Source organism: Toxotes jaculatrix, chromosome 23, assembly GCF_017976425.1.
Source record: "Toxotes jaculatrix isolate fToxJac2 chromosome 23, fToxJac2.pri, whole genome shotgun sequence".
NCBI classification, from domain to species: Eukaryota; Metazoa; Chordata; class Actinopteri; family Toxotidae; genus Toxotes; species Toxotes jaculatrix.
The window spans coordinates 5,517,748-5,539,775 of NC_054416.1; the positions used below are offsets into that span (position 1 = coordinate 5,517,748).

The 22,028-nt window shown below is 42.5% G+C and overlaps 1 protein-coding gene across 5 annotated transcripts in view; it reads left to right on the forward strand.

Annotated features, from left to right (window-relative positions):
- Positions 1–20,691, forward strand: part of pcdh7b (protocadherin 7b) — a 101,452-nt gene extending 80,761 nt beyond the window's left edge. For 3 of the 5 annotated variants that reach the window (XM_041031566.1, XM_041031565.1, XM_041031567.1), the window contains one exon: positions 17,411–20,691. In XM_041031566.1, the coding sequence (XP_040887500.1) occupies positions 17,411–17,883 (473 nt within the window). In that variant the 3' untranslated portion in view covers positions 17,884–20,691. Of the gene's footprint in view, positions 1–16,133; positions 16,153–17,410 lie in introns of all 5 variants that reach the window. The other 2 variants (XM_041031568.1, XM_041031569.1) reach the window with 2 other exon arrangements.
- The last annotated feature ends 1,337 nt before the right edge of the window (positions 20,692–22,028 follow it).

A 22,028-nucleotide genomic window follows, 5' to 3' on the forward strand; every position in this document is an offset into this window, starting at 1 on the left:
CAATAAATCTGGCTGCTAATGTACCGCAGAATCTTTTTCTCTCACTCACTCGCTCTTCCTCTGCCTCTAATATTAATGAATGCCAGCTGAATGCTGCCATGGGCAAAGATAGAAACATGTTCTTTCCACTATGCTAACATGAACAAGGTTATAGCTTCTTCCTTATTCTGAGTGGAATTGGAAAAGAGTACACTTGGCTAGCAAAGGTTTATTGCAGAGCCATGTGTAAGTATTAGCCAAGCGATAGGCAGGAATTAATGACTTTATCCATTCAGGATGGTTATTATTGAAAGCTGAGCCAATGAACTTCCCAGCACCAGGCAAGTAATTTTCAGCTAAATGATTAAAAGCTGTAATGAAGAGAAATAGTCCATATAGTGGTTGAATAATAAAGAGCCAAACCAGTATAAGAAATATACTTTTCCAATTCTTCTACCCAGTATGAGAAGATGGGTTTACAGCACATGAAACCTTGAGGCTATTTTTAAAGGCTGCCTTTGCCTGCAACTCAGCAGCTGTAGCAATGAAAGAAACTCTCTATTCTGTATTCTTCCCCCAGAAGAAATTGTGATAATGAGGCTTCACCAGTGACCATGTGCCCATTAATATTTGATGCATCTGAACACACACACACACACACTCACTCTTAAAATAAAATAAACAATACATACATATCAGGAAAATCTTAGTTGTCCTATATAAACTGTTGTATAGTTTGTGTGCGTGGTTGTGTTGCTCAATCTTCTTCCTCACTGCTCATTTCCCACTACTCCATCTCTCTTTAAGAAGGAACGTCAAATCATCAGGGAGTGTGTGTGTCTTGATATACTTGGCCTATATCCTGTTGTGATAGTCACATGGCTTCTCTGAGACAGCAGTCATTTGTTACTGTCCTTTTAATCATGCTAATGCAACCTCTATCTCTCTCTCTCTTTCTCCTCACAGTAGCCGACCAAACTCCGATATACACACACACACACACATCGGCGTGAACACTCACACTCACATGCGTACAGACGTTAAAGAAAAAAGAGAGAAAGAATGGAGGGCCCAAAGTCCCCTAAGGCATATGAATATCTTAAGTGAATTCTATAACTCTGTATCTTTGCATGCCTGTGGGCACACTTTACACACAGCCATACACATCTTCACACACATCAACGCACATGTTCATGCACACAAACAGAAGAACTATGGAAAACAGAGATGCTACAGTATTGAATCAAATTAAGTGGTAATTTTGTAGCACCAGAACGCTGCCACTGTCTTTTCTTTACTCCTTTTTTTTCTCGAGTGCTGCACTTTAGTATTCCACTCAGACATTACTCCGCTTTCTTCTCCTTCTCTCCTGCTCTCCCTTAGCCTCTCTCTCTCTGCTCCTGGGAGTTGAGCCCAGTGCATGTTAAGTGATAGGGCTTCAGAGTCTTACGGGCAGGGGTGTGGGTGCTGTGTAGGAGCCATGTATCAGTGAAGAGAGAAGAAAGGAGAGGGGCCCTTTTAGTAAATCCACCCACCTGTGTAAAAATGATCAATCTCATGAATTTGCCAATAGGGAGTCGTTGGCCGATCAGCGGAGACAGAGGCAGATAATGAGAGAAATGGGGGGCGGGAGGGAGGGTGAGGGTAGCAGGCGGGAGAGCGGGGAGGAAAGAGTGACTACAGGGACAACAGGGAGGAAATATTCAAAGGTGTTGAAGGGGAAAAAAAATAAAGAAAGATTGAGAGAGCATGAGTGCATGGATTAGTGAAAACAAAAGAGCAGGTGAGCCTTGATAGACGGAGTTGCCATGAAAGAACGAATGTGAACATCAACGTCAGCTCAGATAGGAAAGAGAGGAGGGAGGGAGGGAGGGAGGGAGGGACGGGGGAGAAGAGAGAAATGGGCCATGTTTTTTTCTCTTTCACGCTTTGTGTCCCCCGTCTGAAAGCCAGCAGCCCGTTTTGGCGGCAGTGGAGCAAGGTACATGTTTGGGGTTCTTTTTGTCAAGCGTGAGCAGGTCCCGGTGAGGTAGTGACAAGAGAGGTGGTGACTGAAAAAAGTGCCTGTCCTAAATTCAAGGCCTGTACAGCCTAAGGATGATTCCCGCACTACCAGACAGTGTGGTATGTAAATGTCATAAGACTCAACAGAGCAAGAGGCTGTCTTTCTCTGTTCGTTTGACAGGACATGACAGGTCATGGCGTACATTTCTCGGTTGTGTTGGTGTCAACACGAACACATTGGTTTTGACATACATGAGCAGGGTTTGCACTAAAGTGCAACTCAGGAAAACTCAAGAAAAGTAATACAAGATGATTCACAAACATAGAATTAAACGGAATTTATAGTACTCATTTATTCTGTAAGGGAAATATTACTGCTACAATATACAATAACATTTCACACGCGCAAAGCGAGGTCCATAAAGAAATGATTCTTCTGAGTTTGGTGTGGAGGACTTGGACTGACGTGCACAGAGCCCTGACTTAAACACTGTCAAACATCTTTTGTGATGAATTGGAACGCTAACAGCAGTACCCAGCATTAGCGGCCAACCTCACTAATGCTCTTGTGGATCAAATCCCTGCAGCTATGTTCCAAAATCTTGAGGAAAGCCTTCCCAGAGAGAGTGCAGGCTGTTATAGTAGTATACTAATGCCAATGGTTTTGGAATAAGATGTTCAACAATCACATCTTGGGCATCCACATTCTTTGTTCTGATGTCTGCATACTTTTGGCCATGCAGTGTGTTTACCATCAGTACAGTTTGAGTAATCCTGCCCTCTTATTGTGAAAGTACTTCTTGCTCTTTGGTCAAGTTTATCATTGACAGAGGCAAAGCTGTGGTGCCATGACAAATCTTACTTTTCAGTGGACTGAACATGGCTGCACAGGGTCAAATGCTCAAAGACACACACACACTCACAAAACACAAACAGGAACTCTCTCAAATCCACCGCTCATGTCCACTAACAATTCTGTGAGTAAAGCTGACACTATTCAGCTGGAGTCTGAATAAGTGTGCAGCGTGTGTGACCTTAAAGAGGGGAGGTTTGGAGAATCGCAGCATAAGGAGAAGAAAGTGAATAATTCTTTAAAGTGTAGCCTGGGGCACATTAGCATGTGCGCTCGCTATGGTGGCGGTGCGTGGCTGTTTTTTTTTTTTTTTTTTTTTTCCTACAGCGCTTTTAGCACACCCCGTTTGTCAGAGGGAGGCATCATCCTTTATCGGCACATTTCATGTTTCCCAGAGGACTCTGTGAAGCGGGTGATATTATTGAGGAGCGCTGAGCCTTATTAAATTCCCAAGCATATTACCAGTCTCTCTCTCTCTCGTACACACTTGCATCTCTCACTCTCTCTCTACCACTCACTGATTATGTTTCTCTCTCTCTTAATTTGGTTGCACACTCCACTGTAGCTCAACAACCCCCCTCCCATTCCTCTCTCAAGAGGAAATAAAGGAACTAAATACATATTATTACTTTTTTCCAGATGATGCTGATCAGATATTAACATACCGTACCCTTCCATAGCCCCTGACCCTCAACTGACACACTCACTCACTCCCTCACTGCATATGTTATAGTGTAGCCTCATCCGCTCTGTCCTACTCTTGGTGATTCCTTTTCATCAAAGGACAGAGACAATGCTAATCTTTCAACTAGTGAACTGGGTAGAAAGCAAATTCTCTGTCAGCTTTGCTAGGATTAAGTTGGGAGTCATCAAAAGGGTTTTTAGCTTTTTTCTTTTCTTTTTTTTTTTTTCTCAAGCGCTAAGCATAAAAAGTGATAAATCCAGTTCTATTAGTTTAATATCATTTTACTACAACTACAACCTCTTTCTTGAAAGCCCTCTCCAGGATAAGAGTTTTAATGGGGCCCAAAATGAGTTACAAGCCTGTTCCTGGTCATGACAAGGGAACATAGGAGTATGTACTGTAAGGGCGATAATGAGGATGATGTGTGCATACATCTTCATTGTCCCTGTACGGAGCTGAAACTTCCACAGCCCTCCATATCCACATATACTATTTTCTTAGGCCAAGGGAATGCATATGCACCAGGCGTATTTATCAAACATGGCTTTTGCCATTTCTTTATGATGGTGACACGGATGGTGATGCCCCTGTCTCCCTTGCTGCAAGGGAAGCCTATTTCCATATGACCTTGCATGCAGCAATTGGTGGAACGGGGATACACAGAGTTTTATTTTGCTGAAATGATGTGCTTTTAGCTTGTATGTGACAGCAGAATATGAATATGAAAATATGAAAACAGCCGTTGAGTCAGCGCGGGTCGTGATATTCATGAGGATTAGACATAATGTGTTTACTAGTTTGGTTGCCGACTGTACTGTACATTACGTCAGTGGGTTGTACAGTATGTGTGGGCTCCTGACTGTTAGAATGTACATATGTGTCACTCATTTTTACAAAAGGCACACATATTGGTTCTCTCTGTACAAATGGCAACCTGTCACTAAATACCAAAATGGCTATGAAATCTTTTGTATTTTGTATTGTCAGTATTGGGAAGATAATAATTCAGCATCACTTGGGCAGAATTCATGATTTTATGTGGATTTGTATATGTACACACACAGGGAAGATAGTAAACAGTGATGTGAGTCAGTGCTGAAGGTGTGTACCTGGGGGATTGTACACATACGCTAGCAAAGGCCCTTGAGGAATACCACTCTCTGTGAACCATGGCACAATGCCCTGTCTGCATCCTTCATACATAAGCCATACAGCATTCATTCAGAGAGAAAGGAGAGATACATAGGCTTTAAGAACTTCATCATTGTTATGTGTGAGTGTGTGTGTGTAAGACAGGGCTGTCGAGACTGCTTGGTGCTATGAAAATTTGATGCGGAAAATATCCTGTCGGCGCTGCATTTTTAATAGGGACCTCGCAGATGCAGGAATTATCACTGGATCGCTCCCTCTAGCCCTCAGCATCACGTCATGCACAGCACTCAAATGACTTTGCACCTCCAGGACAAACTTGTCCGGATCTGCTTCAGGTATTTCAATCATTCCAAGAAAAGTTCTATTTGTCTCTTAAAACACTGTCTCTGAGCAGCAACAGCTCATAGGAAGCATGATGGAATACACAAACACTCCATCACGGGTCAGACTATTGGTGTCTGGTGTATATTTTTCTGTTCGCTATTCTCTTGTAGGAAAATGAGTCTGGCCTCTGGGGCTTTATTGCCCTAATCTGCAGTCCGGCCCGCACTTCTCCCACCGGTGATTGATATTTGGAGACATCGATGGGACAAAAACAGTTTGAGTTCTGACGCTCATGAAAGACCCATCAGCTCTGTCGTCGATCAATGTGAATAAATATTTCCCACAACCAAGAAGCAATAGAATCAAGGGCGGGAGAGGGGGGCAGAGAGAGGAAAGAGGAAAAATCAATTGGGAGAGAGCTTTGCAAAAAAGGGGGTGGGGAGGTGGTGGGGTGGGTATAAGGGGGTACAAGGGAGAAGAAAAAATGGCCTGTCAAACTGGGTGAATAATGAAGCATGTTTTCTGTCTACAACGGCAAAGTGAAGTCATGTTGCATTCTCTGTGTCATTTAATGTCCAATTAATTTGAGTATTATATGAGAAATAAGCTACAGAGTGCTGAGGTGAACATGCAGGCCTCTGGACTCCTCAGGTGTTAATTTACCATCCTCAAGAGTGTCTTTAAGGTGCAATCAGTTATATTTGCAAAAAATATCTCTAGGGATTCTTAAGTATCGCTGATCAATGTCAGGTTAGTGCTGTGTTAAACTTTTAGCTGTTGAGGAATTAAAGTATTTGAAACAGGCAGGTTTAATCGGCTCTGTTTATGCGCTGGAACTCGCTCCTTCCAGCCAGTAACCAAACACCCTCTGAACTAGTCACTCATCAGTGCAGGATATAGATATGTGTAGCTGAAAGTAATCGAACCCATATTCTGTCAAAAGGGACACAATTTATTAAATGTCTTGATTAGACCTGAAATAGCGTACATACTTATATATTAGGTATCATAGAAACTGAACAGTTTCTGCCACACATTGCATTTTTTACACTCTAAGATTGAACATCTACTCCACTTAGCTGAAAACTGACTTCAGCTCAACTACAGTGATGGCATTTCTGTCCTATATCCAGCAATTTTCAGTCAACATAAGTGAGGATGAGTGTCCATATTCCCAAGTTACTGCCTACCTGTCCAAACCTCACCCACCCACGACATGAATCACTTTCTCCCTGTCTATCTCCCTCACTCACTCTCGTTATTTTGATAGGGGATCCATTTGGTTTAAATTGACTCATTTTGTCAGTGGGAATCGGAGCAGAGAAACTGAAGAGGGAGAAACGGGCAAGGCTGCTGCTGCTTTGATCCCTCCGACAGGCAGCGTGAAAAGTGCATTTCATAAAGGATGTTCGCCTGTGATGAGCCCGCCAGAGTGACAAATTGGGCCCCTGGTGCTTTAAATAATACACTGTGTATGGCTCCAGCCATGGCGCTGTAGTTCTATATTGCTAAACTGGCCTGTTAAGAAGGGTGTGTGTTGCGGGTTAAAAGAGGGGCATGGTTAGTGACTCGAATTCAGAGCCGATTTCTCTTCCAATCATCTCCCTTTCTTGTTCATCCGTGTGATACATGCGAATGTTAATGGGAAACTCGCTTTCAAGTGTCCACTTGCATTCAAATCAAGATTTGGTGCTTCAAGGATAGGAAGCGACTTTTGAGTGATGACTGAAAAGAGCCTTGTTGTCTCCCTGTGGCGTTTGTTGCTGGAAACAGAATCATGCGCTGATGAATGTTTAAGATATGGCATGCCACTGTTGCTGATACCCCCTTAGCTGGTGAAGCAAAGCAAGGAGGAGAGGATAGTGGGAATGTTCTGATGGACTGTTTGCTTCTTCAGTTTGCATAATTTGACCCAACATGCAAAACCTCTTAAGGATTGGGAGAGGACGTGGGTAGAGCACTCACAGATTGAATGTCTTTGTGCTGACACATGCATGCAAACAACCACCGAGCATAATACAGAAAAATACAACTCGATTAATGTATGACACATTTCACATCAAAAGTGTGAATGTGGTTCTAAAGAAAAACAACGTGCAGCTCTAGGATGACACGTCTCTAGCTCTCATTCATCTGAATTCCTCTTAGTAAGCCTCTTCATCTTACAAATGTTCAGCTGCAGATGGTCCTCCTTGCGCCACGCAGCAGATCTCCCTACCAGACTCATATACACCTCCTCCTCTCTCTTACGGATGCATCCCATAAGGAAGGAGGAATCATCAGAGAAAATCTGGGGGTGGAGTTACCCATAGTTGAGACTCAAGTCAAAGATAGAGAGTGAATAAGGAAGGTGACAGCACAGTGCCTCTCTGCAGCAGCAAATCCAATATACTGCTCCAGGAGGGAACAAACAGTGGCCTATCTGTGAGATAGTCTATAATCCAGGACACCTTGGCGTTATCAGGCTGTATCGCTCAGAGCTTCTGCCTGAGCAAGAGTGGCTGGATAGTGTTTAAGGCACTCCAGAAATCAAAGATCACAATTCTCACTGAGCTCCCAAGCCTCTCTGTGCAGAAACAAGCCCAATATATGCGGACATTTTGTCACGGTGCACTATATCTGGACATGTTTTGTACATATGAGTAGCATACCATCATCCAGACTGCTTGTGTCGTATGAGGCCTTCATGCTGTCACCAGAGTCTTTGCTTCCATTCTTGAACACTCAAACACTGTGGGAGATTTTACACAGCAGAGGCACCCTGGTTAGACTCAAGGATACATTAAAGAGCTTCTGGAGAACCTATTTGCTGACTGGCACATCCTTTTAGCACTTTCATCAAGGGCCGCAGTGTGCAGAGCCATTTGATGCAGTTTGTTTTTAACCTCCCCAGTAGGTGTTCTATCTGTCCTGGAGGGAAAATCCTCTAAAACCTGTCTGATCGCTTGTTTCCCTTGTCACTACACTGTAAAACTGAGTCTAAGAGTGTTGGCACATCCAAATAATCGTTATACTTGTGATTTGTAAGTCATCATTACAGAAAGGACTAGTTACCAAACTACAAACAAAAGACCCAAGTAAAAGGCTAAAGACAGCTTATTTTCTTTAGGTTTTTGTAATTAATGCAACAGGTGTCCCACCTTGAATCCACAGCGCAGCCATTGCAGATCATTCTGACATTTTTGGTCCTATATTATAAATGAGGTTTTAAATTGGCCATTTATTTTTATATGCAAAATGTTCATTGCTCCTGCAAAATTGAACTTAATGAAACGGTAAAATCTGTAAACAAAGTAAGCATTTCTTCACCCAAATCAGCAGAACTTCATCAAGTTTTTCAGAGTTTTGAGGCAGAGCACAAAAGGCCATCAAGCTCTTTGAACCTACTGAAACACAGAAAACTAATCCCTCCGGAAAACATGGGCCTGGGATAATTTGCCTTTTCTGCCCTGAAGTGGAGCTCACTGTGCCTGTTTATGAGCCTACATGCTGTAAAACTGAAAGCCTGTCCCTTGAGGTCAGCATAATTACCCCCACCACATTTCCAGCACCAGCTTTCCATTAAGGTCGTGACTCACCATGCCCAGCTCACGCCGGCCTAGGCTGTGCTAGCAGCTGAGAACTAATTGCTACACTCAGGATGACAAGCATGGTAGATAGTAGGTGTTATTTGGCTGACTCACAAGCTAACTAACTAGCCCACCACCGCTAACTACTCATCACAAGTGGAACCTTTGTTTTAGACATTAGGTGCTGAGAGAGTACATTTTATATTGGGAGAGTATTGTGTATTTCTTTTATCTCAAATACAAAATAAGGAGCTTATAGGGTGGTTTCTTTTATTTTGAAATAATAATTATGCAATGCATGAACACATTTGTGATATGTAGGTCACACTAAATCTTTCTGGTAAGCAGGACACAGGGAAACTCTGATGCAAATTCGCTGCTAGTGCTATGAGTCCCTTTGCCAAGTAGTATAATACTTTTTGTTACAGCTTCATAGTTCATGTGCTGCTCAGGGCTGAACGTGTGCTGAACATGAAGTATGTTCAGTGCAGCCACCATTCATTTTAACCGCATCAGATAAAAATTCCACCAAAGCCACAGTTGCTATCATATTTTTTTAAAATTACCCCATGTTCGAAACTGTACCGCTCAAACAATCCTTACCACTTTCCCCACACAGACCCTCGGTGCACCCATACTAACCTATGATTTAGATGTTTTCTCTTATTAGTACGATCGGTCAAAAGCACAAATCACAGACTTTTTTTTTCCCTTCTATTTTTTTTATTTTAGGGAGGATTTAATTGAAATTGTATTTTGACAAATAACCATTTAATGGTGTAAAACAGGCTATTGTGTGAGTGCGCCTGGGAGTGTGCGATAAGAATAACAGTGGAGGAGAAGCAATGACACTTCTTTTTCTAAAGACCGGAGAGAGAGAGAGAGGCTGAGGGATGGTGTGTATGTGTGTGAGAGAAAGAATTTAGAGGAATAATAAACAATAAAAAAACCCACTTTTTTTTTTTATAACTGATTTAACCCCTCGCTCACACACTCACAGTAGCTCAGTAAGCCCTACCATTTTCTATACTCCCACCATCCCTTCATCTGTATTCTGTGTTTGTCTTATCAAATAGTGCTGTGTGCTCGTCGTCTTGTCTGTGGCTGGGAATGCCGAGCGTCGACACACACAAGTTTCACACATGCTGCATGGCTAATGTAAGGTTTGCCACTGTGCAAAAGTGGCAGCATCTGTGTGCTGTGAAAATGAGCTGAGCCTGCCATATTGTTTTATCGGTTGCTAGCAGTGTTGCATGTGTGCACCATAGTAGAGCAGCTAAAGCTAATCCTTACGCGGCTTCCAGAGTATTGTGTATAAGCTCAGAGCGCCATACTGAAAAAAACACACATGAACGACGTGCATTTGTCTAAGTGTGTGTGGAGGGGGGGCACATTAGTTTATTTCATAATGTAATTGGGTATTTTTTGAAGCGTAACTGAATTACATATACAAAGATGTGAATTGTAGCTTGTAAAGGTGATTATAAGTGTTACGCTTCAGGGATAATATGAAAGCCTGATGAGAAAATCCCTTTGTCTTAAGATTTTGTGGATTTCAGGAGGGGTTTTTCTTTCTTTTTTTTTTTTTTTGAGTTAGGTGTTGTTTCACCAGTTTTGTGTGTGTGGCAGGAAGCCAGCGCCATCATTCTTATTAGCAGAGTGGATGAGTCACTCTGCCTCTCTCCTCTCCACATCATCCTCCTGTTGTTCCACTTATAGATGAGGTTAGGGGTCAGAAGTGCTCTAAGGACACGGTCTGTGGTGTCTGCATTTATGTCGTGACAGATCGAGAGAAAACACGCTTCCAGCAAATGCGACAACTACCTGCTGTGCGAGAAGCTTCGCCTGCACGCGTATGTGCACATGCATGTCAGTGAATGTGTGCACGCAAGATGAATGAGGGAGCATGACATACAGGGACACTTTATTTATGGGGTCTTTGGATTTGAGTGCTGACTGTTCAAATGGGCAGAGAGAGGTAGAGACCCAGAGGGAGAGGACATGTGCATAAGGGAGGGAGGGTGCAAGCTGCATTTGATAATTGGCTGAGAGATCGTCACCAGAATGAAATTATGCTAGTTAATCTCTCTTCAATTAATTACCTCAGGAGCAGCGCAGTACATTCATTATTCCAGAAAGAGTATTGACCCTGCTGAAAGAGAAAAGCAGCCATATCATACCCATAATGCCTGCTCGCAGTGTTATTGTAATGCCAGTTCACGTTTGGGCAAAAGCACTTTCCAAAAAAGGAAGAATGAAAAGGAAGTGATGTCACCATCTACCCAGAAAATCTCCCCTATAAGCACTGAGTGGCCTCATGTGTATTTTTTTATGCTGAGTCTTTGTTCCAGTCAGAGGTTGGGCATCTCGAAAAGCGAGGCAAAAGGAGGTGACAGCTCATTACAAAACTCGATCAAGGCTCTGTATCTTTTCCCTCACTCACTCTCTGCCTCTCCTCTCTGGTTTTCTTTGCGCCCGTCCTGCACCTCTCGAGGCATGGCGGGGGTTCCAGATTATTCCCTTAGTTGCCCTTGCCAGGCAGTAAATACTTCAAGAAGCTCAGAAGGCAGAGAATAGATCACCTGCTGCCACTTTGAAACAGCATTCCTCCTGTCCTCCTACTGCTAAAGCAAAAAGGTTACTGCTGGGTGGAAAGATGGTGGTTACGAAAGAGGGCAAATGTGGGTCACGTAGGGTCAGGAACGGGTGTGATTTGCGTTAAAGCATCACGGATAAACAGTCATCGCTCCTGTGTAGAGCAGTAATTAAGAGGGACGGAAAATTTGTTATTTTCTACTCTTTCGATTAAATTGGCCCCCTGCTTACAAGATCTTAACTGGACTAATAGGGGTTACATGTTTGAGGTTTGGATTTAACTTACTGTGCCACTGAAAAAATCTCCACCGCTGACGTTAATGCCATCAATTAATGCCGTTGCTAGCGGTGCGCGCCATGACTTGCGTTTTCAAAGGTCATTGCTCCCCAGGACTCCCCTTTTGTTCTCATTTTCCCCTGCACCACTGCGTATCTTCTCCCTTCCGTCCCTCCTTAATTGTCTGGCAAACATCTCAGCAAGAGAAAGACAAATATCGCCTTTTCCTGTGGATATTGTTCTGTCTGAACTCGCCATCACAGCCTTAATAATTCAGCACCTATTCTTTTTCTCTTTGCTCCTTTCTCTCAAAAGCACTTCCTCCCTCACCTTATTTTCTTCTCTTAGGCCATTCCGTGTCTCTCTCCTTTTTCTCTGCATTTCATTCCCCACAGCCACCTTTGGTTGTGTGTGTGTGTTGATGAATTCAGCGGCACTGAGTGTCTGTCTGCCTGTCTGTCTTTGATCCTGAAGACCTCTCAGCTAGGAGGCGATGCCACAGGGGCCCTGAAAAGCGAGACAGCCAAACACAGGGAGACTTACACCATAATTTGTCGGCAAGTTTCACCTAATTAAATGGGATCTTATTAGAGGCGAGAATGAGTAGAAAGGGAGAAACAAGAAAGACGACTGCAGAGCAACTGCTGAGAGAACGCTAGATCTCTTTGGTGTTGTTTTCGGTTTGAGTTTCATCTCGATCTCATTCTCTTTTTGTTGCTGTCTCCTTGTATCACTTTTCATTTGTCTCCTTTCTTTCTCCTCTCACTTTCCTATTTTCTCATGAAGGTCTGAGTATTTCAAACAGCTGTTTTTTTTTTTCAGGATAAATATTTCATTTTCTCTCTCTCAGTTGCACGGAGTAATCTGTGTGACACCCAGCAATGTACACTGTCATCTTCACGCTGATTGCTCCGCCGTGCGAAATAGATCTGTCTGTACAGGGAGGTCTTTGATGAGGGGTGCAAGGCAATCACGAGCTCATTTGAAAGCTAGACTCTCTGTTCTCACACAGGCGCCCTCTCGTGCCTTTTTTTGCTCAAGCCTTGAAAACTTTCTTGTTCCTTGTCTTGATGAAGAATAAGATGTTCCACTCTGGTTTTAAATTGGAACCATGTGGATGGCTGTAAATGACATTTGGAGGTTAAAGTGTTTTTTTTTAGCTTTCTTAATGTGGGGAATGTGATGGAAGTAGATTAGACTGAATTAGCAGAGAGGTGAGTGGTGCCTGGCATCTTCTTGGACACAGGACTTTATTGTTAGGGAGATAATTTGAAACCTTAAATAGGCAAAGTCAGGGTGTTTGGACTGATAGCTTAATATGTGCATGTGTGAGAGAACACAGACTGACCTTGGCGCACAAGTTACCAGGATTTATTTACAGTACGGTACATCTTCTGTTATCAAAGTTCTTTATATCATCACTCTTTCTCCTCCTGTACTCATCTTCTGTCCTTTCCTCCTCTCCTCTCTCCTCCTTCTGTCTTTGCGAATGTCCTCAGTTCTTTCTCTTCTCATCCTGTCTTCCTTACTCTCCTCTCCACTGCTCTCTTTGGCAGTGTGTTTGGCCTGTGACAGCCCAGAGGCAGCCATGCTGTCTTCTCCACTCAATCTGCTGTTTCCCTTCTCCCAGGCCCTGACCCTGCTATACTCAGCACACACACTCTCCCTCCTCTCTCTCTCCCCTTTATTTTCTTTCTATCTATCCTTCCCTCTCTACATCATCCCTGTCTTCATTCTCTCCTTCATGCACTCCTCCTCCCTTTCTGCTCTGACCCCTATCTGTTGTCCAGCCAACTCCAATGTCTGTCAAAGACAGTGTAGACACACATACACAAAAATGCATGCAGGCACATCACCTCTGTTTTGTTGCCTCTTCTCTCTCATTCTTTCTTTTTTTCCCCCCATCTCTCTCTCTGCTGCTCCCTCTATTCCTTCCTCCCAATGCCTCAGCTGTTTGAGTTGAATCTGCCGGCCGGAAAAGAGAGGGCAAAAGGTCACAGAGCTTCAGTCTGTGTAGCAGTTCATAGAGAAATACAGAGAGAGGAAGGGGAGGAAGGAGAGGAAGGAGAGGAAGGAGCGATGGTGCGGGGGACGATACAGTTCAAAAGTGAAAGAGTTGGTGACGTAGATGAATGCAGACTGGCAACTGGACTTGCCGACATGCTGCACTGAAAACACGGTGCGCATTACTATGACACAAACAAACATACTAAACTGTAATTGCCCAGAAATGCCCACGCAACAGACATTGGTGTGCATATGCCCAGAAGCGTTGACAGTGTAACCCTCCTTTTTTTTTTTCTACCACTGCAACATCTTAGCAAGGGCTAAAGACACCGCATCGAATTGCTACTGTACCCCAGCAGTGAAGGTTCTTTGAAATATTCCACAGTGTAAGCTAGTCAGCTGATAGGGTGGCTGACTAAAGCCAGCTAAGAAAAGCCACAGCTCAAGTAGTGCAGCTACTGTCCCACTTTCAGTCTGCTTTCTTGCACAAATGAAGAAATTCTTCACTATACAGACTCCTTAAAATAAAATCACCAAATGCACACAGTATGAGGCGCAGATATCTCAGAGCACTGCTGCACAGTGGCGCCTCGGTGGGTAATCGCCACTTCAGCAGCGCATGACTTTTGTCCATATGGAATTACATCTCAGCAAAAGCTGCTGCTCTTCCGTTCTGCCCGTCGCCCCTCTAACTCATCTGCCAATCACTCTCTGATCCACCATCACCATCCCTCCCTCTTCCGGAAGCCTCTTTTGAGTAAATGTAAAAGAGGGCTAATGGCTTGCATAGCGAGCCATTATGAGCAGACTAGCCCCTGCTTGGCTGAAAGCTCTCCCAGCCACGGATATAGCGGGCATGTGCCTGTGGCACCCAGACTGTGCCACAGTTTTCTGGCTCTGGATCCCCAAATAACAAAGCCTGAGTCCTCAGGGACGTAACCTGGGATGGAGAGGCCTCCTTGTTCGGCTCTCAGTGTTGCTTTTTAACACAGCAGGGTGACCCACTTGTATTGTGTTATGTTGTGGTTGATAGTGTGGGCTCGCAGGATGTTTGTGAATATGTAACAAAAGCCTGCTACTGTGCTGTGTGTGCTCTGAGGGCTTTTCTTTGAAGATATTTTCTACGTCCTGATTTCTGAATTGGGTCTTGAAAGGGCCTATGGATACATATAGACGCGGTCTGTATCTTCTCCATGGAAATTCTTGAGAAAAAAAATGTAATTGATTTTTAATTTTTTGGCTATTTTGTAATGTGTCTGCTTTAATTCTGCTGACTAATGTTTTTAGATTTAAATTATGCAAAGAGTCAAGCAAAGTTAGGGTTTATAAGTTAATGAAGAATTTCATTCGTCAACACGCTGAGTGGACAGTAAAATTAATCTTGCAACACCTACAGCCATTTCTGAGCCTGTAGGTTAAAATACTAGTCCAGGCTGAAGCGCACTTACTGTCCAGAGCTATAGCACTGATGGATTTAAGTGGTTTTAAAGTACTCATATTGATGGCCTAACCTCAGGAGGAGGTGACACTTTCGAAGAGAGAGAAAGAGAAAAAAAATGGAGCGTTTTTGCTTTGATTTTGCAACCCAATTTATTAGCTCTGTGGGAAACGTCATCATTTTGAGCAAGCCTGCAGAGTCAGTGGACCATGGCTAGGAAATAATCAGCCTCCTTTCAGTGCACACAACACACTGAGTGCCGGCTAACTACCTCAGCACCTCACCGTGCAGGGCAGCGGAGATGTGATGCTGAAGCTTGGCTGCTTACCCGTGAGAGCCGGAGGAAGGAAGAGGTCAACCCTGCTGATTTTTTACTAGTTTGTCTGAATGTTACTGGGGTGAGGAGACAATTGGATGAGCATTCAGGAGCGGGGCGCAGAGGCCTCCAGAGAGCTGATGTGCATTGTGGGTAGCCTGATGGCTCAATCGTAGGTGTAAATGAACAAGACAATCAGTACCTGGTATCCTCTTGTCTCTTTGATGGCTGTGTTTGTGAAGCTCCGACAGAAAAAAGGAAGAAAAGGGAGACAAAGATGTCATCTTCATCACATCAGCTGGCATGTTAACTGTTTGTGATTGCCATCACATCTCTCAATTCTGTTTTATTTTCTTGCCTCCTCATTTATTTAGCTATTTACATTTCATTAAACAGAACTATTCAGTTGTTTGGGCTCACTAATGACAAAAAGTTATTTGATTTTTCTGTCGAGTGGCAGCTACTCCCTGAGGCATTGGCTATACATTGAATGGCAATCATTAGTTGATGCTTTACAAAGGTAATTTGTCACACAAAAATGGATTCCACAAGGTATTTAGCAGAAATAAGATATCTAGCGGCATAGGAATGGCACTCTTGAAGTAAAATCAAATGCTCTGCTGAGAGGTGTTCGTAGTGAAACAAGTGATTCATTTGTTGATTAAAAACACAAATCAGTACGACTTTAGAGGACTCTCATCTTGTTTTCCCTGTCTCTTCTTTCTTTGCTGTCCTTGTCTCAGCTGCATTGTGTCCTCAGTCATGTGTCTGCTCTGCATAACAGTTTTTTGGTGCTGTTGTCAACGTGACTTTTAGTTACAGTTTCAATTCTGCTCAAGGTTTCTCATACAGTTTAAATATATATACTTATATATTTTATTGCATAAGTGCGAAACATAAAGAGTGATTTCTGTTCTATTTTTTTCTTTTACAGGAGAAAAAGAGCATTAAAAGTAAGCCATGGTCCAAACTCTTTTGTTTTTCTTTTTTACTATGGGCAAAGGCATGCTTGGCTTGGTTTGCACTCACCCTCGCTTCTGCTTGATTTTGGTTTTCCATACTTCGCATCAGGTCATGAATAAATTACATCTAACATAGCATCTCTATAACATTGGCACTCTTATTAACTCCGGCACTGTGTAATGTCTAAGCATTCGGTAACGGCTGTGGAGTAGACTCCTCCTTTCCTTCCCTCTTCACAGTTTTTGTCTTAGATTGAGCCAATTCCTCAGCTTTGGTTTGCTGTATTTGGGATAATTATCTTTCACATATTGCACTGTCTGACAAAAGTCATTGGTAGTAGGGTATCTGTCAAACCTGTTGTCCTGGTGTACCATTGTAAGCACATAATTTGCTTTCCACAATAACACAGTAGACGTAGTTAATCTAAGGCCAGCGCCCAGTGAGGTAATTGGTTAAGACCCCTATTAGTGGATTTAAGAGGATATCAGGGCGCTTCAGCCATGCAAAGCTATTAAGCTACTTAGATCAGAATGTGATTGCCGTCTGTCAATCACCAGATAAGAAAATAGGGTGTTGTTGGTGCTCCCATCTCACAAACATACTCAACTGCACACATTGCAGACACACATACACACACACACAGAACAGGCCTAATTGTGCGACTTAAATTTTACATCAGGAGAAGCTGAAAAACACAAACTGACTTCCTCCTTACTCTCTCCATCGCTGCCCCCTCCCCTCCCCTCCTCTCCCCTTTCAGCACAAACACGTTTTGAAGCATGACATTATTTCAACTCTGATTCACGCCACTGTTTTTTAGTTTGAGGCTGTTGTCGTAGCCAGTGGAGTCTTCTTTTCATCGTTGTTTTCTGTTACTGTTGCTGTCATGTGGTATGGGTTCTGCATGAAAACAAATTTTATCCGAGCTTAATACTGTTCACTGGTGAAAATAAAATTCTGAACTCACATTAGCTGTCACACTAGGTGCCTGGTAACCATTGTGACGAGTTTTTATTGTTTTTCACCTTCTCCATTAACATTCAGATGCGGTGATGACCTCATTAGGGAGAAAATGCAGATTCACGCATCTAATGAAGGAATTCATAATAGCCATGTAACACATACCACAATAAACACTTAGTGTTAGGATTTTTTTAGTCAAAAATGTTAGATTTTCATTAAATATCCCACTTTAGTGAAACAAACAGCATCATTTACTTTTGTTTTTCTCTTTTTTGCTTCCTCTAGACTCCCGGCCCTTGCCTGACGTAGCCATGACTGGCAAGTGCACCCGGGAATGCGACGAGTACGGCCACTCAGACTCCTGCTGGATGCCTGTGCGCACGTCGCCCGAGCGACGGCCATCCAAGTCAACCACCACCCCCCAACAACCAAAGCTTTCCACTTTCATGAGCGGCAACGGCAGCGGCAGCAGCAGCGCCGAGCAGCCCGGCAGCCAGGAGACCCTCGCCATGGCCGCCATGGCCAATGGAGACCCCACCGCCACTCACATGATGGGCGACCGCAATCGCAACCTGCTCAACAAGAAGATGGCCTCCTCCTCCTCCTCCTACGAGGCCTTTGGCTCGCCTTCCTACAGCTCGCCAGGAGGCGGGGAGGAGGCACTGGGCCACCCTACCGAGGAGATCCCTCTGGCACCCACTGGGGAGTACAAGCCCACATCCTGTGGCACTCTGACGCGACGGGAGGTGTACCTGTGAGCTGGGAGGGTTAGACACACCCACTGTGCCATAACATATGGCATTAAAATACAACACTAAGCATAGCTGCTTACCCACCACCGTTACAGCTCTAGAAGCTTTTAGCCACCCTTGTTCTGCGCAAGGTAGGACTAAACTTTCTCCAAAGACTTTTACGACAGCTCCTTAATGAAAAATCTGAGTGGATAGATAAACATAGTTCCATTTTTAAAGTGCTAATTCCGGCCATGACCTGGAAGAAAGGAGGAGGCGGAGGAACTCTTGCAGGCACTGATTGGACTTGGGAGGGGGCTATTCTACTGGCGAGTCGGGCTCTTGGGACACTATCTGCTGCCTGACAGCCAATCTGTACAATAATCAACTCATTTTACATATACAATACAAGCATGCATTACCCCCTGTCCCCCATGAAGGCTCTGTCCCCTGAAGATGACACTATATAAAAGAGACCATTTTTTCTGTTTCTGTTTTTTTTTCTAGAAACAAATCTGTACATGTGGACTATTTTGACTTCAAAGTGTGTCTGGTAATGCCTTTTTTTTTTTATTTCAGCACACTTCGGCCATGACATTCTATGGCTGCAACAATATATTGGACATAGTGGTCTCTATCATGAGCTGTCCATGGATTCTATCATCTTGACTGTTTGTGATAAACGTTGCTCGATAGCAGAACAAAACTTGACCATATTCAAATCTTATAAGGACGGGAAAGACTAAGCTTTAAATACTCAGCCCAGAAAACAACATTTAGTTCAGTCCTCTCTTGAAATGGATGGAAATGGGACCCAATGGAATTTGCTGCAACAACCCCTTGGTTCAGACAACAACCCCACTGGTACACTATTGATGAACATATGATGACTGATTCTATCTTACCAGTGTGTACGTTCGTCACAGGTGAAAAGTCACTCATTGTACATAAACATTGGACCACAGCAACGACGCTAACTGCTCTCATTCCCTTTTGTCTCTCTACCTTTCCTCAGCCTCTCGTTCTTTGTCTTTGATTAGCGACATTGAGACCAAAACCCTCTTTAAGAGATGCAAGATCTTAGAGCCATGACCTATACATCGCATTGGCTGGAAAAGCATGTGTGTACATGGTTGTGCATTTTCGGATCACCTCAGTGGGATGCTACTGTTTATATCAGTACTTGCCCTGTGTTTCACATGCAGACACATACATATACAGACGCAGAAAAGCAGATTCATCTAACTGGGGCCATTGGCACTGCTGTATTGACTGAAAACCCTGGGTAAGCACAGTGTGTGGCATTCTGAGATTATTATTATGAATTATGGAGGTGCAATTGAAATTGTATGTGTGTATGGGCCAGATATGCAGTATATTGTATGTGTGTATAGGCCATATTTAGTGTATACTGTAGATGTACACCAATAATAGGCTTAGGAGGGTGTAAACATGGCCAAGCTCGTCCTAAAACAGCTGCAAGGACAGCTTTTTACTTTATTATTCCTTTTTTGTTGTGTGATAGACACAGAGCAATAAATTTCATAATGTACATGTGACCAACCAGCATCAACTTCTTTTTCACTTCTTCTCAAGCCCTCAACGTGACATTAACCCACACATGGCTGTCCTAGAGTCCTTTTAGCACTAGCAGATGTTGCTTTCCATAGTACATGGTGATGGCATCTTTGAGCACGAATGTAAGAATCAGCTCAATGAAGAACAATCAAAAAGCAACGTCTGAATGAGCAGATATCGGGAAGTTTTTGAATTACAAGCTGAGAAAAATGGTGTCAAAGTGAAACCAAAGCTTCGCAAGCAGGATGAAGCATTTCCCCATTACTCACAAAAATAGCTTTCTGGGAGAACTTTGCTTTAAGTACACATTACAAGAAGAATTTTTTAATGAAGGATTGAGCTTGAACGATAAGAATGTGATGTCTCAACAAAACATCCATTACATCCTCAGAGCTGATGCTTAATGACCACTTACACACATACATAACAATGTTGAGATGTTGTGCCTCCTTGTCTACAGTGATTTTTCTTTTTCGCAGCTACAGAGGCGTAAAATCTCATGTCTGTAATAAAGCAAAAGAATATCAGATGCAATGGAACTTTTTGTATGTTAGCAAAACCCCTTTGGTTTGACCGGAGCTGCTTTTTCAGCATTCCGGCAATCTATAGTCTGTAAGTACTACTCGTTGTTCGAAAGAAAGTGCTCCTATACTTATCAACTGTATACATAAATATTTACTTTTTACTGCACGTTTAATGGGAACTTACTTCACTTACTGAGAAGGAAGAAGAAAAAAACTGTAAAACAAAATGTACAAAAAAATGTTATCCCTGTAAACATGGAAATCCACCTTGTTGCTTGCTTTCGTTATACCTGAAGAGACATTAGCCATGTATTAGCTGACTTAGTACATCAGTTAAGACTCTACATACCATTGATTTATTTTTTTATACTCAATTTCATTGTTGTCTCTCATATCACCACACCTGAATCTTTCGTATGTTTCATTTATATCAACTTTATACCATGAAATCTGCAAATTTCTATCTTCACCTTGTATTTCTTTTTAATCCCATAAACTGATTTGTTACACAATAACAGTCAAAACCGTGGAAATGATCATGGCAATGTACTATGTGTTTTACTTTTTTTTCTTTATCTGGTGCCACTTTGTATATTTAGAGTGCTTCTGAAAAAAGAAAAAAAAAAAACAAAAAAAATACTAGAGTGAATGCAAATATGCAATTGTGCCTTTTTATACCAATTGGTATGATTAAATGTTGGTTTGGAATGGTGCATAAACAATGACATGCTTACAAAAGTAGATGGGGTGGCATTTAAGAATGGACTGAAATACATTTGCATATCTTAGATGAAATCCCACGATGTCAAAGGCTTCTCGGAGGACGACCAGTCAAATGTCAGTGAGCCTATAGGTCTAATATTCAAATGGCTATTGTTCACTGGGTTGAATTATCTTGTTGAAATATCCATTCCTAGCATAGTGCATTACCGAATGAGTACAGGTACTTTCAAAAGTTGCTTGTTGGTAGTAATAATAATGATATAATGGATTTTTTTTTTTTGTTGTGTTCCACTCATGTACATGTATGACATCAGAGGTCAAGTAACCATCTTTGTGCATGAAACAAGCTCTAGGACTGAATATAGAAGCATAGAGAGATAGAGGGGGGAAAAAAGAGAAAAAAAAATGCTTGGAGACATTTGACTGCTCAGAGTTGAGGGAGCCTAGAGATAAAAATGCTAATGTGACGGTTTACTAGGAAGAGTGGAAGTGGAGGGGGGGGGATAAAAAAAAAAAAAAAAGCTGCAAGGGAGAGTAGCTGACAGAACACACACCTCAGGATGTGCCAAGCAACACAACAACACTCACACACAGATTTACAGTTTATGCATATCAGTAGATGATGAAAACCTGTCCTACAAATAAGCGGGGTACGATGTTTGCTATGATACTGCAAGGTGATGCTTTGAATTTCTAGATCAGATGAAGTGGAAACAAAGACATTGTAGTGTGAACCTCAGACAAAAAGAGGTAGTGAAAGAAAATATGTCATATATTGGCACTTACATTGAATACGGTGCACACTAGTTCATTTCTGAGCACGGATAGACTAGTAACTTTTTTTTTTTTTTACTGATATCCACTGAAATAAATGCTACAGAAATCTGGATGATGAGCAGATGGTAGTAATTTTTGTCTTAGCTTTTGACAGAACATGAAGTACTCAACACCTGCCATCAAAATGTCTGTATCCCGTTGCTGCCCGAGGTGTGTGTTCAGTCTGTGCTCACCTCTATTCGTATAGCATTCACAGTGTGTAATGAGATTTGTAATATTAACCATTACTATTTGTCCTGCGACTTGGATGTTGATATAGAAATTGAGGAACAAATTTATCATCGTTTAATATGAGTCACTATGCACGCAGCTTAGCTGAACATGGCAAAGTGTATTGAACGCAAGTCCACTTCTATTTATGAGATATTTTACATAATTTAATTTGCTTTTGTACAGGTTTGTGTAAATAAATTGCTTGTCATTTTTGTCTCTGCAGAAATTAAAATATAACATGTTAAAACTAATCTTGTCTTTCAAGTGTATTTAGTTTAATATTTTAGTGTGTTTGTT